Source organism: Leptidea sinapis, chromosome 18 (genome assembly GCF_905404315.1).
Source record: "Leptidea sinapis chromosome 18, ilLepSina1.1, whole genome shotgun sequence".
Taxonomy (NCBI): Eukaryota; Metazoa; Arthropoda; class Insecta; order Lepidoptera; family Pieridae; genus Leptidea; species Leptidea sinapis.
The window spans coordinates 919949-938392 of record NC_066282.1 but is presented as its reverse complement, the minus strand read 5'-3'; the positions used below and the strand labels follow the sequence as shown (position 1 = coordinate 938392).

The 18444-nt window shown below is 34.2% G+C and overlaps 2 protein-coding genes across 4 annotated transcripts in view; one reads left to right on the top strand and one right to left on the bottom strand.

The window, feature by feature from the left end:
- Positions 1 to 2743, bottom strand: part of LOC126969643 (beta-1,4-N-acetylgalactosaminyltransferase bre-4-like) — a 14057-nt gene extending 11314 nt beyond the window's left edge. The window contains exons 1-2 of one of the 3 annotated variants that reach the window (XM_050815209.1): positions 2596 to 2743; positions 959 to 1459 (exon numbers count right to left, since the gene is read on the bottom strand). In XM_050815209.1, the coding sequence (XP_050671166.1) occupies positions 959 to 1383 (425 nt within the window). In that variant the 5' untranslated portion in view covers positions 1384 to 1459; positions 2596 to 2743. The other 2 variants (XM_050815211.1, XM_050815210.1) reach the window with 2 other exon arrangements.
- LOC126969638 (cytosolic endo-beta-N-acetylglucosaminidase) lies at positions 2422 to 18444 on the top strand. The gene is made up of 6 exons (XM_050815201.1): positions 2422 to 2874; positions 14310 to 14458; positions 15772 to 15920; positions 16419 to 16567; positions 17166 to 17331; positions 18180 to 18444. The coding sequence occupies exons 1-6, from the start codon at positions 2558 to 2560 to the stop codon at positions 18441 to 18443; spliced, it is 1194 nt and encodes a 397-aa protein (XP_050671158.1). The 5' UTR covers positions 2422 to 2557; the 3' UTR covers position 18444.

Sequence of the window (18444 nt, the reverse complement as noted above, 5' to 3'; positions counted from 1 at the left end):
TCGTCACCTGATACGATGTTGTATACAGCATTTGAGGAATCTTTCGAGAATTCTGATTCACCAAATAACGCGAGCCGCTTTTTGCTCTTCACAGAGCAAATGCGGTATCCATCGGGAAAACAACTTTTTCCACCTAAATGTTAATGCAAGATTATTTATATTTGACTCATGCAATGTTTAAAGTTGCCTGAATTTCGCGGTATGTCACATGTCGATCTTCCTCAATCAGCTTACGCACAGCATCAACGTTTTCTTTGGTGACTGCAGTTTTTGGACGACCATGACGGGGATCATCACTGAGCTTGACACGTCCACGTTGAAATTCAGCAAACCAGCGATAAATTGTGGTTTTGGATGGGGCTTCATCACCAAATGCAGAAATCATCCGGTCAACACAGTGTTTTTGTGTTAAACCACTTCGAAAGTCATAATAAATCATCACTCTAGAATTTTCTCGAGTCAATTCCATTTTCTCAACAACTAAACAAGTTTGAAAAGACCTTGTGACAAGACCGAGAATATTTTTTTTAATAAATAAATGGTATTCGATTTTTAGAACCAAGGAGTTTTCAATTAAAAAGATTTTAATATGACAGGAACAGTGGAAATATTCCATTCCCAATACTCTTAGTGCAGCCCTCGTAATGAAGTTGCAATTGTTTCCATAGAGAAAACTTTGACTTGAAGAATAAACCCAGAGAAACCACTTCTTTAGCATACTTACAATAAATTGACATATCACATAGCATCAAATCAGTAAAATATAAAAGCTGGAATAATAGGTGTTTTTACTTGGACACATCAAATATCTGCTATCAATTTTTTGGCTGCTACCTCATATTTCAGCTATATGAAAATGTTTTATGTATGGGCTTGATCATGTAGAAGAGGTTCAGTTTGTATATATTTGCAGTAAACAATAATAATAAGATTAAGACAAAAATATTTTGGTACTTACTTGTAATGAATTTTCTGCCTCCTTAAAAAATTGTGAATAAATGGTATAAATATGTCAAGCTGACTCTGTCTGTTTCTATATGTGACCAGTATTGCTATACTCAATTGTGGATTACAATCTTCGGGGACAAAACTACCATTCACAATACCCGATGGATCAAACTGATTACTCTGTTCTATTATGGACCAATCATCTTTATGAACTTGCTTGTACACCATCTCATAATCACAAGCAGGCTTATCTAGTCTCTTCACAACTTTGGGATTGAGATACATATAAAGATATTTGCCTATGTCTTCTTTGCTGATACATTTGTAATTATAGCTTCCATAGAGCAACAACAATTGAAGGACAGCGATGCAGCCCAGCACTATTAGCACACATGTACTGATCCGGAGATTCTTAATACTGTATAATCCCAGCATTTGTCAAACTCTGTTATAGCTACAAAAACAAATGACTATACATTTGCTTTTGCCATGTTACATGATAGTAATTAACCTGAAATAAAATGTTTCATGTAAAAAAAACTACAAGTTCTGCCGTAACAACTTAATATCAGTGTGATTAAAATGTAAATTATAAATGGTTTTAATATTGATTTATAATTTCCAAGGTCACTTTTATCATACTGATTAAAAGAGTGCTTTTGTTTTTATAAAAATTCAATTTTATAAATGCATGCGTTTGTATTTTGATGACATTGATCATAGAAAGAAGATAAACACTTTTTTAAACACAGCACAGATTCATTTGATCACCAACCTAAATCTAAAGTACTGAGACAAAATCAAGCTTTAATACCTACAAATTCTGTCAAATTATTGTTGATGAAAATCTTACAATAATTTGATAATATTTTTACAGACAATTTTTAAATATTCTTCTATACAAAGTGTTTTTTTATGAAACTGATAAGAGTAACTTAGAATTTGAATATTGTGTAAGTGTAGTTAGCTAAACAATTGCAGCAATGTTACAATATGTTGATAAAATAATATACTATTGCATCCTTATGATTGCATACTTCCTTTGTTTATCTGAACTGGGACACAATTTTTTCTAGGATAATGCATTCCACACAATGATATTATACATATTATTATCAATGATTCCACAATGCTCTCAATGTGCATAAATAGTGTTGTGTTCAACCTTCAATATCATATTAATGTAAGTACAATAGGAATTAATTATTATTTTTATTTAATTTTCATATAATTAAATGTAGCACAACTAATTGCCTTTAATTGGATTGCCTTCAATCAAAACTACTGATTACTTCTTGTCCTACTTAATAACTAGTAAAATTATTGTTTTGTACAACAATGTTTTAATAGTCTTGTTTATTTTTACGCGTGGCGTGGCGCGTGCTATAAGTGATATTGTATTTATCTAAAATATGTCAATGTCAATTTAAAAAATATAAAGGAGATACCTTACTAGTGTACAGTAAACAATATTTATTTTTATTTTCTATAATATGTAAATATATATAATTATACATAAAAAATTGAGGATTTTAAATTTTTAGGAGTGTTTACTTTTAAAGTGTGTTCAAAGAATTCATATTAAGAGGCATAATCGTGCTAAAACAATATGACTGAGAAGAAAATATGGAAAAACAATTCACTAACCTGTAAGCCGCTTGATAACTATGAAGAAATATTAATGTTTTTACAAGATCCGCCTCCTTGGAGGACACTGTGCAACCCACTAAAAGTGCATAGCAATAACGCTGTTAAAAACATAAATATTAATCAGAATTCCCATTCAAAAGGAATACTAGAAAGCCCGCAAGCCTTCTGTCATTTGACAGAAAACACTGTGGCGGGAGATGCCAAACGTGAAGTTAAAAAGAGTTTACCAAAAACTATAGTTTGTCATGACATGGCTAACGGATATCATGATGACAGGTTTGAACATTTAAAACTATATATATTAATTTTAACGTGTATGCATGTAACTTAAATTTAGTTCATATATATTTTTTTAACTTTATTATTATTGATAATATCTAAGATAGTTTTTTTTACTCAATTTTAGCTGAATAATAACAAATATATTAACAACAACTCAATATATACACGCGTGTTTTATTTTCAGTTATTAGCGATATTCAATTTTTTCTTGGTTTTTAAAGTTTACTTTAGGCGCGTTATGAAAAAATGATGAGAGTGAAATCTTAAGATGCGTGCGCACATCACTGTAACACAAAAGTTGAACAGTCTTCGTCATTCGTTAATTTTTTGGTTTCTTCGTCCATTATAAGAACAGGCAAAAGGTTCAAGCCCATACAGCCGTATTCATTATTTAAATTAATTTTAATTAATTGTCAAAGCCATCTTTGCAAGATTTTAACAAAATTGTTCTTTCTAAAAACGTAGAATAGCACGAGGAATAAATCATTTTAATGATTTTTGCTTCGTTAGGCTAAAGCAGTATAACTTCTTGCGTGCATACATAAGTACACACACATTTTTTATTATTTATGATGCTATTTGATGACGTGTTTTTTTTTGCATGAAATCCAGATTTTATTTCTGCTGAATAAGGAGTGAAAGCTACAAAGTAATTATTTGGCAATTAATTTATTTTTGAAGTCTTATTCAATTTATGTTTTCTCATAATACTTTGTAAAACAAAACATAATCTATAAATGCAAAAAATTGAATTAAATATACTATATAATAAATTACTACATAGTAAATCCAATGGTTTCTATATAAACATCTCAAAGAGAGTCATATGATATACCTCAACATTGATAATCATATTACCATTGTTATGGTTCTGTCACTTATTTTATAAACCACTAAATGTAGTTAACTAAATTTAATAAGTTTCACCAAAATTATTACAAATTTGCTGAAACAAGACAAGTGCTGACCCGACTAACGTTGTGTTAATTATATTAAGTAACCCGCGCCCGCTCATTCTATGAATTGTTATAATATGTAATGAAATGTCATTGACTGAATTAGTTTAATTACGAAAATAAGGGTTTTCTAAGTCAAAAAAATATAGGTTCTGGTTATGTAATCACCAACATATCATATTATACCAAAGCCATCTCCGAGACATGCTACATCTTATGGTACAAGTATTATTCCGGTCGGTTGTGTAGTTTTCGAAGTATAACCGAAGGAAAATACCGGCCATATATTTATTAGTATAAATGGCTGACACAGCAAACGTTGTATTGTCACATAAAGTAGTAAAAAAACAATAATAAAATTTTTGGGTTATAAAAAATAGATGACGAGCGATTCTCAAACTTATCGACTTATATATAACTTATTATTTGACAAGGGAGGACAACTCTTGCAATATCATACAAAATAGGCAACATTCACCAAATATAAATGTTACTTCTAGGGATAATCATAATATAAAGCTCATAAATATTGTTCACCAGAATATACAAGGTATCTCAAGTAAGGAATTAGAAATTGAACTGTTTTTGAGCTGCTGTAATATAGATATATTATGTATTACCTACAGAACATTGGTGTAAGAGTCATCAGCTCCCGTTTCGTTTTAGAGAACATAAAGTAGTCAGTTCGTTTTGTAGAAGTAGGGCAATACATGGAGGTTCCCTAATTATTATTAATAATAGATTAAAATGTAAGTATAGAAGAGATATTGTTAATCTCTCTATAGAACAACTAATTGAGATAGCTTGTATAGGACTAGAGCAATTTATTATTGTAAGTGTATACCGCCCCCCCCCCCCCACTGCATCATATGAACAGTTCCAACATAGAATGGAGGAGGTACTATCAAAATTTAGCAAACCCAGCAAGTCAATTATAGTGTGCGGAGATTTTAATATAAACTTGCTTAAACCTTCGGCCAATTGTACTAGCCTTAAAAATTTATTTCAAAGTTTTAATTTGTTCAATGTATTTTGGGAACAAATTGGGGTTGTTTAGATAATATTTTTACAAATGTTACTATTACTAATAAAATCATTATTAATAATCTTCAGTCCGACCATAGTGGGCAACTTGTAAAAGTAAATACAAGATTGGACAATGTCAGACCAAAAAAGGTGACGATTATACCAGTTACGGGTAGTCGTCTTGAGAGGTTTAGAAATAATTTGGTAAATACGGTACCATTTTTACACTGTGGTGAAACTGCAAATTTTCACTATAATTTAGTCTTCAATTCCTTTTGTGAGGAATATGACAGGATTTTTACTCCAGTAACGGTGACAGTAAACAACAAACATTGTTTTAATGATTGGGCAACAATGGATATCCACAAAAGTCGTAAACGCTTATATGACCTTTATTATGAGAAACATTACAATAATAGTGAAGAATTTAAAATACATGTAAAAATACTCCAAGCTCTTTAAAGTAGTTTGTCATGAAGCGAAAACACGTTTCATTACAGATAAAATTAAAAACAGTAATAATAAAGTAAAAGCGACTTGGAGTGTAATTAACAATGAAACTGGTTGATCGAATTGCCGTAACACCTCTATCTGTTTAAATATTAATAATCGCGTTAGAAATTCGGAAATAGAAATTGCAATTGAATTTGATAAATACTTCTCCGAAATCCCGACTATCACGACTAAAGACCTTAACACTTAACCAAAAGCAGCACATGATATGCTTAGATTACACGTACCAGTATCTTCCACTGATTTGAAATTTAAGTATGTTACAGGTAGCGATATAATAAAAATCTTCAAATTAATTAACCTAAAAAATACAAAAGACCTATGGGGCCATTCGACTAATATTGTAAAATACATACTTGACATTATAGCACCTGAATTAGCAATAATATTTAATGAATGCATAGATGAGGGTGTGTTCCCTGACCTCATGAAATACAGCAAAGTTATACCTTTGTTTAAATCGAGCAGTTCTTTTGATCCTGCTAATTTCAGACCTATTTCAGTGCTGCCTGTTTTTAGTAAAATTTTTAAAAAACTTTTGCTTCAACAGCTACAAATGCATTTTTGTAAATGAATGAACAAAAATCAATTTGGTTTCACTATGGGCTTATCAACAATTAATGCGGGTACTAGACTCATTGAGCACATCTTTGACGCCTGGGAAGAGTCACAGGATGCATTGGGCATTTTTTGTGATTTGACCAAAGCATTTGACTGCGTCCACCATGAAACTTTACTCCTAAAACTAAAGCATTATGGAGTGAAAAATAGAGCCCTTAATCTGTTAAAATCATATTTAAGCGAAAGAGTTCAGATAGTCGATGTAAATGGTAAACGGTCTTCGGGTAAACCTGTAGGTGTTCCACAGGGTTTTATTCTCGGTCCTTTCTTGTTTCTTATATATATTAACGATCTACCGTTTGTGGTAGATGATAGCCATGAGATTGTATTGTTTGCTGATGATACTTCACTTATTTTTAAAGTGATGCGACGTGCAGATATTTATGACGATGTAAACAATGCACTCTCAAAGATAGTGCGTTAGTTCTTAGAATAATCTGCACTTAAACAGTAAACAAACAAAGTGTTTACGGTTCATACACCAAACACAGCGTAGGTAAAAACCAACGTACTTATAAATGACCAGAGATTGGAACTTGTGGACACTACGTTGTTCTTGGGTATCACGTTAGATAAAAAGCTTCAGTGGGGTCCACATATTGCCCATCTAGCAGATAGACTCAGCTCTGCGGCATATGCAGTTAGGAAGATTAGAGAGTCCACGAATGTTGCGACCGCTAGATTAGTGTACTTCAGTTATTTCCACAGCATCATGACGTACGGTATTTTACTATGGGGTCATGCTGCTGACATTGATATAGTGTTTGCTCTGCAAAAGAGAGCTGTTCGTGCTATATATCAGCTTGGTTATAGACAGTCTCTCAAAGAAAAATTTAAAGAAATAAATATTATGACTGTTCATTGTCAGTACATTTATGAAAATTTACCATACGTTCACAAAAATCGTCACCTTTTTGCTCTTAATAGTGATTTTCATTATCATAACACTAGAAATAAGGGATTGCTTATAACTAATTCTAGTAGGCTTCATAAGATACATAACAGCTTTAAGGGTAAATGTATACACTTCTATAATAAAGTCCCAGCCACTGTTCAGGCATTATCTATAAATAAATTTAAATGTTTTATAAAAAAATGGCTCTGTCGTTAATTCTATTACTCCACTGCTGAATATCTAAATGATCGGACAGCCTGGGACTAGATTGTGATTATTTTATAGCGATAGAAATGACTGTACAATATTGTATATTTTTATTGAAAAGAGCGAAAAAAAAGAATGCTGGGAGAGTTTCTTGCGCCGCTACTTCTCTCTCAGAGCGCCATTTGTTTCCGAAGTGGTAGTAGTATTTATTTATTTATTTATTTGGAAACAAATACAGATACATCCTTAAACATAAAGTAGATAAAGTAAAAATAGAAATATGGACACAAGGATGTCTCCTTCAACAGTTTCACTAAGTACACTTAATATTTAAATTTACACTTACATTACACTTAGTTGCAGACAACCAGTTGATAAATAAATCTAACATAATGCATGGTAGACATTGTTACAATTTAGATGAAATTACGTGATTTCTAACTTACTCTGTTTGTGCCAGGATTTGTTTTATTCTGAGTTTGTAAGTTTTAGAGGAACACGAAAACATATCTACATCATTAAATCTAGAGTTATGGAGAGCAAACATTCTGTGCAGTGGCGTACGTATACCAGTATTTGTCCTGGTTTTTGAGAGATGAAATAAATTATTAGAGCGTGTAGCACGGGCTGGTATATGAAAATCGATTAACTGAAGCAATTCTGAGGATATGATTTCACTCGTACATATTTTTCTCAGAGTGACTAATTCAATTAAACTCCGTCGCTGGCTTAATGAAAGAATATTAAATTGTTTTAAGAGATTCTTGTAGTGGTTTCGACGTCCACCCAAGCGAAAGTTTAGGATACGCAAGAATTTCTTTTGTATCATCTCGACCTGATGGTCATATACCTTATACAGCGGATTCCATTAAGGGTGACATATTCAAGCTGAGACAGCACAAGTGTTCGAAAAAGACACATATATGTATCTTTATTTTTAAATGCCTTAGAGACGCGTGTAATAAAGCCTAACATACGATATGCATTATTCGCTATGTGATCAATGTGGTCATTAAGTGTCAACTTGGCATCAAGGTATACCCCAAGATCACGAATACAGGTAACTGTTTCAAGTTCTTGATCGCCTAGTGTAAATCTCGTTTCAATTTTATTTTTGTTTTTCGTAAAAGAGATATGCTTACATTTAGTGTAACTTAAAAATAGTTTGTTACTTTTGCAATAGACATCTAACCTATTCAAGTCTTCCTGCATAAGCAGGACATCATTGAAGTCAACAATATGGGAATACAATTTTAAATCATCTGCATATAATAAAAACTTACAAGACTTAAAGCAATCAGAGATGTCATTAATAAAAAGTGTGAAAAGCAATGGACCAAGTATAGAGCCTTGAGGTACGCCTGACGTTACGTTAACTGTAGGGGAGATGAAACCATTAATAACTACCGATTGTACTCGGGCACTTAGGTAAGCAGCAAACCAACGCAAGAGGTTACCTTTTATACCGTTGTATGATAATTTTTTTAGTAACAGTAGGTGGTCCACCTTGTCAAATGCCTTTTGGAAATCTGTGTAGACTGTTTCAATTTGGTTTTTATTGTCAACGCCTTTAAATAAATAATCAGTGAAAACAAGAAGATTTGACAAAGTAGATCTGCCAGCCACGAAACCGTGTTGCTGTTCTATGATTGTGTGTTTTAGCTTAGTGTATACGACTTGGTGTACCAATTTCTCAAAAATTTTTGGAATAGATGACAGTATAGAGATCGGACGATAATTTGCGACTTGATTTTTTGCTCCTGCTTTAAATATAGGCGTAATATAAGCTATCTTCCAGATACTAGGAAAGTAACCAGAGGATAAACATTTATTAAAAATAATTTCCAAAGGAATAGATAGCGTTTTGCAAGTACGCTTTAGAAAAACCGGATGAATGTTATCAGGACCGGCGCCTTTATTGGGGTCGATATTTTGGTGCTGCTAAAATATTGGGTCTGTGGAGACGTACATTGTCAATTAGCGGAGTATGATCGGCGTCGCAACTTATATTTTCAAATTGGTCAATACTATATGCTCCATCGAAACCGGGTTCAAAGACTGAGTGAAAATATTTAGAGAACATATCAGCTATGAATTTAGGATCATCATATTCGACACCGTCATACCACATTAAGCGAGGATAACCTGAGTTAGACTCTTTTAAAGAAGATGCATATTTCCAGAAAAATTTAATATTATTCTTCAAGGAGTTTTCAACGTTGTTAATGTACTTATTATGACATGTAGTAAGAAGCAATTTAACTCGTTTACGTAATAGTGAAAATTCCTGATAATCACGCAGGTTTTTGTAAGATTTCCAACGGGCCCATATTTTGAGTTTGCGTTTTAAACATTTAATTAAAGGTTTAGAGAACCAGGTGGGGAATTTAGATGAACTAATTTTGGCAAAAGGAACATGAGAGTTGATGATTATTTGAATTTGTTTGTAAAAGACATTCACGGCTTCTTCGGCTGAAAGAGAAGATAGGAGAGAAATCCAGTCCACTTCTTCTATTGCGCTGTTAATTAGATAATAGTCTGCTTTATAATAATTCCTTTTAATGTTAGCAATACAGGGCATAATATTATTATTTAAAGTATTTATACTACACGATATGTCCAAAGGTGGGTGATGAGGTACCGTATTAAGCAAAGGATCATCCGAACGCTCGATACGGTTTGTTAAAGTAGATAATACTAAATCAAGGAGTCTTCCATTTTCATTTTGAATAATATTGGTTTGTCTTAAATTCATAAAGGACATAGTGTATATTAGTAGTTTAGATGGCTCGCACCCGGTGGAGAACAATAAAGTGTCTTGACAAATGGAAGACCAGTTCAGATGAGGTAAGTTAAAGTCTCCAATTATAAGAAAATTTTGGTAACGTGCACTAGAATATACATCGTGAAGTTTATTAAAATATTGGTTATATAAATTGTTGCTAGCGGCCGGTGGAACATATAACACATTTAATAACAGTCCGGAGAGTAAAGGAAAGTATATATATATATCTCTTCTAAGTTCTCAGCTTCAATATCAGGTATTCGGATAGCCTTTAGGTATTTCCTTACCATTACTAATACGCCCCCTCCCCCTTTTTTACCAGACAGTGCCAGATTTCTATCACGTCGAAATAGTACATAATTATTATCATTATGAATTTCCTCATCTCGAATTGAGCCAGTTAACCAGGTTTCTACCAGTATAATTATGTCATAGTCGCAAGATAGCATATTGAGTCTTAATTCAGAAAGTTTGGTTTTAAGCCCTCCACAGTTTTGGTAAAATATAGTAAGGTTATTTGAGTTCATTTTTTAAGAAGTATATCATTTTCATAAATATTTTTAATTAATAATAATACGTTAACAATTCTTTTCAGTAGATAGTGTGCGTGTTCCTCCATGTGGTGAATAATTATTATAATATATGAATCAAGTGTTTCTAATACAGTACATGATGTGTAGATGATTTTAAAATATTGTGGCAATAACAACCTTATAATAATAAAATTAAAACATAAATTAAACACCGTAAAAAAGGAAGTATAGTTGTAAAAGCGTACATAAATTAGTATCCCGGGACATAAAGTGAATTCTAATAAATAAAATTTGTACATTTTTCTTTCAGCTGATGTACATAAGCAATACATTAAATCATATTTAAGCTTAAGTAACCGTGTATCGTCATCACCTGAGTCTTTCCATAGCACGTAAATAATTTTAGGTAATATAAAGAACAAAACGTAATAGTTTGCAGTGACGACAAAAAACAAGAGATATAAAAGGTCTACCAATAAACATGTGATAATAATTTGTAGGAGTCATGATATTTTGGCTAAATCATCAACGCATCGCACATGAATTATCCTTGAATCATCTTTCTTACGTACTAATATATTACTATTTCTTACCCATACATATTTATAACCCTTTTCCTTAGCTAATGTGCGAGTCTTACTAAAAAGAATTTTGTTTTTAAGAGTTAGGTGTTCGTTTATAAAGAAGCGGATATTGGTGGTGGAAACGGCCGCGGCGGCACTTGTTGGTGTACCAAACATTTGAGTCGTCGTAAGTGACCTTCGCGATCGCGCGGCACCGATTAGGTCGTCACGTTGCCGTCGAGTTGTCAGTTGCAATATAATGTTCTTGGGGCGGGTCGTGGGTAGGCCTGGAGCCACGCGGTGCACGTTCCTAATATCACTATGATTCAACTCGACGCCTAGGATCTTACTAATTTCTAACGACAATTGTATTAGATTTTCGCCTTTCCGCTCTGGTATGTTTTGTATCTCGACATTACAGCTACGAGAAGCCTGGTCGAGCTCATCAAACTTTGTCGTCAGTAAATGTAGGTCTGTGCGAAGCGCGTTATTTTCTTGCTTGATATCACTACCTAATGCTTCATTTGAATGAAATGAGTGATCCCTCTCCAGTTGCGATAACCGTTCATCCCAAGAGTCCATACGCTGCTCGAGCTTGTTTATATCATCTCGAAGTGCTTTAGAAACTTCCAAAACAGCCGAGCTGATGTCTTCACGCAGTTGCTGCCTGAAGCTCGCCAATTTAGTGTCTATGTATCGGGTGAGGGTCTCGGTGTCAACATTCAAAACCGATGACGATATTATACCTCCTTTAGGTGAGATGGATGTTCCTACAGCACTAGTATTCTTTTTACCCTTGCATGTAGGACACTTCCATTTAATTTTGTTCATGGGTAATATCTTTTTGAAGTCTGTTTCAGTAAGTTCCACGCAGTAATAATGTGTACTCATACTACATAAAGAGCATTTAATAGTATCCTTGTCGTTAAGATTTTTTAAACATTTAAAGCAATCCATGTTCAAATATTTATGGTGATTGTTTATTTGTAGAAAAGCCACGAAATACTTTTTCGTGAAATATTGTTCAAGTATATCAAATATAAACTTTGAGGGTAAGTTAAAATAAAAACGCCACGCAATATTTGTCGTCGCTTATACGTTTTGTTTGTGTTGTCACTTTATACGAATTATAAAGTAAAATAAATGATTAGAAACACTTACAGAGACTGTTTATATATAGATATTTCACAGAATAATTGTAGGTGAATGATTGCACTTGTGTTTTTATCACTAAAAACTCGTAGTTATCACTTTAACTGAATTATTTTTAATTTACTGGTTGATCGCAATGTTTCGTGTGTGAGCGCGCGTTAATGAATGTATCTAGTAGTTATTAGAAATGACATCAAAAAGAATTCTAAAGGAAACAATTTTGAGAAAATAAATGCCTTTTATGCCTTTTATCAAATATATCGTACTACAATAATCATTATATTCAATGCTATCTTGCAACTCTCTATTGCGTATCGGTGGATGGAATAGAATAATATTAAAATCGCGATATTCAAATAGGTGTTGATCGAAGAAGGGTGAAAATTTGAAGTTGTATGTATTTTTTAATACTGGATCATAATAAAATAAAAAATAAAAATATATTCATAAGATATACATTTTTGACATAGACTCTGACGTCACAGAAACCCCGTGCAAACGGCGCGAATATTTATTTTTTAATTAAGGTATGTTCTTATCTATAATTTCACGTGTTTGATAACTGTAAGGATGTAAAAAATCAAATTTGATCTAAAAAAATATCACTGGTCTTCGAAATCCCTTAAAGCCTCGCATAGTATCAGAATAGTGAGTGTCGAAATTTCGAGCGATTGTCAATTCCTCGGTCATCAGGAGGGCAAAGTCAAATTGGCTTCAAAGAAGCTGGGCGTCATTAATAGAGCGCGGCAATACTTCAAGCCGGCCAAATTCTAGCGCTCTACAATGCGCAGGTCCGGTCACATATGGACAATTGCTGTCATCTCTTCCGGCGCAGCCCTGTATCAGCTCGATCCATTTGACCACGTGCGACGCATAGCTGATCGAATTGTCGTGGACCTAGTCCTCTATGAACGGCTGGATCAGTCTGCTTCATTGGATGTCTTCTACCGCATTTATCACGGGGAGAGTTCCGAAGAGCTATTTCACCTGATTCCTGCCGCCGAATTCCACCTTCACACGACACACCACTAATTAGGATACCCCACCATCTTGATGTGTGGCGGTCTTCCACAGTTCGTTTCCTCTGGTGTTGCAAGATAATGTGGGCGGCGGTGATCACTTAACACCAGGTGACCCGAACGTTCGTTTGTCCTTCTTTTCCATGAAAAAAATAAGAATTATATAAAATCATGCATATACCCTATAACGTATTTCGGGAGCCATTCTGCACTCATAGGGAGTGTTGTTACAAGGCCGGATACGAAACCTTAAGATATTGAAACAAATCAATCTTTAGTACATAATCATTAACCGAGTGTTAGACCTCATTACCCTTTTTTTTTGCCACTGCGTAACTGCTACGCAGCTGTTGGATCGGCACCACACTCTGCTACTTGGTTAAAGAAATAATAATAAAACTGTATCTTTTACGCTTAAATGGAATATATATAAGAAGATTCAAAAATAGGGTTTTAAGACCACTAATCGATTCATTCAAAAAAAGCCTTGACCTGAGAAATATCCCTGTCCTGAGAAGAAAGGGTGTAAAAACTCAACAGGCCTAACGGTACATTGATAGATAAAATTTTATCACAATTTAATTTATTTATAAAATAGCCTGAGGTGATTGCTGCGTTCCCAATGTATCATATTTTAGAAAGCCCGACCAAAACTTGAAATTATTATAAACTTATTCTATGTAATACTCGACATAATAATATTTCAATAGATACTTAATACGTATAGATAGAGACTCTTGTTGTTAGGCAACGCATGACAATAGGCCAGGCTTATCACTCCACGTGTGTATGACAGCTGCATCTTTCACTCGCGTCCAGTGTGTGTGTGTGTGCGTTTTTCTTCGACATTTTGGAAGGCTCTGTCACAGTCTATCTATCTAGACGTATAAATTAAATGGATGGTCTGGCCAAGTTTTTCTAAAATTTTTGATAAAGAACGCCTTACCGTGTTTAAATTCTCTTTGGGTCTTACAAGAACTCAGTATCAGACTTTCGGATCACTAGTTTCACAAACACCACTCGTGGCGTGTAAAAGGTTTCGGATTAGCTATTATTATAAATATGATAATAATTTATTGAACAAACATAGTTATGCTGCAATTGAATAATATAATAAATATTATATCATAACAATTTTCATAAATAATTCTAATTACAGTGTGATCGATGGTACAGAGAACTATGACGCCTACACGTTTTACCATTGGTCCGGGATCGACATATTCATTTACTTCAGCCACCACTTGATCACTATACCACCATTGGGCTGGATCAACGTCGGACATGCTCATGGGGTTAAAGTATTGGGTAAATATTGTTGAATCAAATAAAGGATTATACTCATGGATAATATACTAATTTATTTGTAACTAGCGGCCCCGTAAAGTCTGCGTGGGAATATACTAGTGTTCGTCTTATAAGTGATGTATATAATGTAAATATAAGAAGTTAGCAAAAAGTAGTTAACTAATCCCTGTTTTAGATTAACAAAAGTGAACAACGCGTTTATGGGGAACTGCATACGATTTTAAAAAAAAAATCCTGATGACGTAACTTGCTTATCGCTAAATAGATTTAAATCTCATGTTAAAAGTAAACTAATTGAGAAAGTTAAAAAGCTATGAGGTAGTCGATTATATTAATGACTAGAATGCTTGGTCCTAAAAATATCATAGCTATATTGCTCTCAAGTGCCCTTGATTAGTTTTTAAGATATATGTTTGAATGAATGACATTGCTATATTTTATATTTATATTATTTGTATTTTCTAATGATGACGTATAAATTATTATTGTAATTATTTGACTTGAAAAAGTGTATTTTGAAATACCTACTTTCAATAAACTGTTTTGATTTGATTTAATATATCTATCACACAGAAATACCAGAATGACATGGTAATGTTCTGGTATACATCCCATCTAAACATTCATGTTATGCGTTTTAGTGAACTTCGTAATTTTTACTATTAGACGAATATCTTTCTACTTTTTCACACGAACTCTCGAAGCTCCGCATCGAGTGGAAGCTCTATCCACCCATTGCACCTCACTTTGGGGGCATTTGGGAGGCTAATATTAAATATGTGAAGTCACACTTAGCTAGAGTCATAGGTACTCAATTATTAACATACGAGGAATTCATAACCGTATTAACACAAATAGAGGCAATTCTAAATAGTCGTCCACTCTACTTATTAAGTTCTAATCCTTCAGAACCTAGCGCGTTAACCCCTTCACATTTTTTATCAAACGCTACGCTAGCGTTTCTGCCTGCGCCTAATCATAGTAACGAACGGGCAAACCTTCTTTCACGATATTCGTTGTTAGACTCACTCGTCCATTCCTTTTGGTCTCGCTTTAAGTCGGAATATCACCATAATCTACAGTTGTGAGAGATATGTAATACGCCGTCCAATTCGATTACTATCGGTACTATAGTTATAATTATTTCTGAAAATGCGCGCCCTTTACAATGGCCTCTTGGCATTGTGACAGGGATTCTATAAGTTAGTTCTATGAGCTTTTATTTAACAAATTTAGTTATTGATGTCATTTCCTGTCCGCTATGGTCGAGATTGGAGAACTATTCAGAGTAAAATTAATGTACCCCTCGACAGGCACCGTGATAACGGAATGGGCGGACGGTGTGGCCTTCTGGAACCGCGTTCTGCGGAGCGAGGTGGAGTGGAAAAACCTGGCAAGTGCGTTGGTTGCAATCGCTAAATCTCTCAAATTTGATGGCTGGTTGCTTAATATAGAAAATAAGGTAACTACTAACGTTCTCTCTCTTAGATATTTTTGTTTATAATAGGGAGCGTAAGTTGTTGCAGTCACCCTCCTCATTGTCGCCCACGCCCTCAACGACGTTGCCTACTTTAAATATGGTAATACCCTTAAGGTGTCACGTCGTATCGATCCAAAAATGCCACAGAACGCAGTTCAGTCAACAAGTTGGTGATATCAGAAAGAAAGTTCCATAAATATTTACTCAAGATGCTCCACATCAATAATTTTCTCAGGCTTAAACTTATAACGAAATATTCAAGAGAAAGAAAGTTCTGGAACTAAAGAGAAAAAGAAGATTGAAATAGAAAATTGATTGATATAGAATGGACACGTCTATCTAGCTGTTAATATCTGGACGTGGCTGTGGCCTTGTAAGAACGTAGACGATCACGTTGGTTGAGGATTTTATTTCATAGCATCTGAAAAATATTTATTTAAATTTTAATGAGTTGACTATTGACACAGTTAATTACAACAGATATCGAAACCGGAAGTGTTGCTGCAGTTCGTGGGCTACCTCCACAGAACCCTGCACCAGGAATTGGATGAGCCCGTCCTCATCTGGTATGACAGCGTTACGGTGGAGGGTAACCTTAACTGGCAGAATGGTCTCAACCAAAAGAACAAGTAAGATTGACAGATACACCATATTAAAGCCGCGGTTCGATGCTCGCCCGCCATGTACCAATGTATTTTCGATTTTCGAATCCATTCACAGTTTCTTCGACTCTTTGTAAGATTGGCAACGCTCTTGTGAGCGTGTGGGTCGCGGTAATCACAAACCATCAAGTCCATCGTATCGTATGTATGCTCAAAATAATTGGATATCCAAATCCTGATGGAAACAGCAAGCTGTCATTAAAGGTGCTTGAGTTTCCGGATTTTGAAGAGTCAATGTTCAACCGTTAGTTTTGAACTACGATGTAACTATTTCTATTTCCTGTGGACAAGTTGAACCTGGTGGACTTTTGTCAATCAATGATGCGGCAACGATCGATGTTATTTTAAATTTTGGAATTTAAATAATTTCGATTGGAGTAACAAACAGTACCTTCTCGTTCTGCAAACAGTGTCAGGGTAAAAAAACAAGTTGCCTAGACGTAATTTTTTCAAAATTGCTTCCACGCCAAACTTTCTCGAAATAATATTCCATCATATAACTTTTTCTCCTCTAGAGAATCAATTATGAATTTACAAGAAAGTGTAAGTAACCCATTTTGTTCAGAGCCTTTTTCGACATTGTGGACGGTTTCTTCACGAACTACTCCTGGGACGAAGCAGATGTGAAGAGCAGCGCCCAGGCGGCAGGGGACCGGCTCACCGATCTCTACATCGGCATCGACGTGTGGGGCCGGAACTTTTATGGTGGAGGACAGTTCAACACGCGAGAGGTTTAGTGATGCCGCTTACCATAATACCCAAAAAAAAAAGATAAATTAACAGCTTATAAGTAGACATAATATAGGTACTCAAATTCAAATTCAAAAAAATCTTTATTCACTGTAAAACTTTATAAGTTATTTAGTGCAAGTCAGAATGAAGTACAAAAGTTACAATAGCATTCAAATGAGTATAACAATATTCATTAACAAGATTTAGAAACATTAATTCCAACATCTTTATCATTTATATAATCTTTCGCCTTACAATAGGCGGTTATAGATATTATTTTATTTTTTACGAAACATTTAAATTTTTTAATAGGTAATATTTGAATATCATTTGGGAGTTTATTATAAAATAACACAATCCAGTTTAAAAGACTAAACAATTCTACGGAGCCTAGTAGATGGAATTGCGAGTTTATATTTGTTTCGAGTATTGACATTATCTACATCACTATTCTTTTTAAATTGGCTAATATGTTTTCTGTTAATGAATCACTTCCGTAACGCATTTTATTGACTGCTCGAATTGCCCTTTTCTGCAGCACAAATATGTTGTCAATATCTGCAGCCCTACCCCACAATATAATTCCGTAGGACATGACACTATGAAAGTAGCTGAAATATACAAGTCTCAACATCAGCTGCATAATTTTTTTTATCGCAAATACTGCAGAGCTTAGTCGATTACACAAGTTTTTTTATATATAAAAATTCTATATTTAAATTTATATAGTAGAGGTACCTATTAGATATTCCTTAACTTTAAATCCCTATTCGGGAATCCAAACTAAGGTGTAGACAATGCTCAATATGGATGACAAAACATATTTATTAATCTATTTTCTTGTCAGGCTGTGGAACTGGCTCACAGCTACGGATGTTCTCTGGCAATCTTTGCACCGGCCTGGACTCACGAGGCATTGTCCGACGGAGACCACAACATGGTGGCAGGGGCTCAACATCTCACCAAATATGAACAGTTTCTGCTGAGGGACCGCGCGCTCTGGTGTAGTCTCTGGCCCTACCTGAACACGAGGTTACCCAGCGAGCTGCCTTTTAAGACTTCTTTTTGTAGAGGTCAAGGGTCGAAGAGATGGTTATATGGAGAGGTTTGAA

Excerpts from the sequence above, each read along its gene's own strand:
- LOC126969638 (XM_050815201.1), top strand. The coding sequence starts at position 2,558 with ATGACTGAGAAGAAAATATGGAAAAACAATTCACTAACCTGTAAGCCG. Across the intron at positions 2,875-14,309 it reads AACGGATATCATGATGACAG|TGTGATCGATGGTACAGAGA; the intron begins GTTTGAACATTT and ends TTCTAATTACAG. Across the intron at positions 17,332-18,179 it reads GACAGTTCAACACGCGAGAG|GCTGTGGAACTGGCTCACAG; the intron begins GTTTAGTGATGC and ends TTTTCTTGTCAG.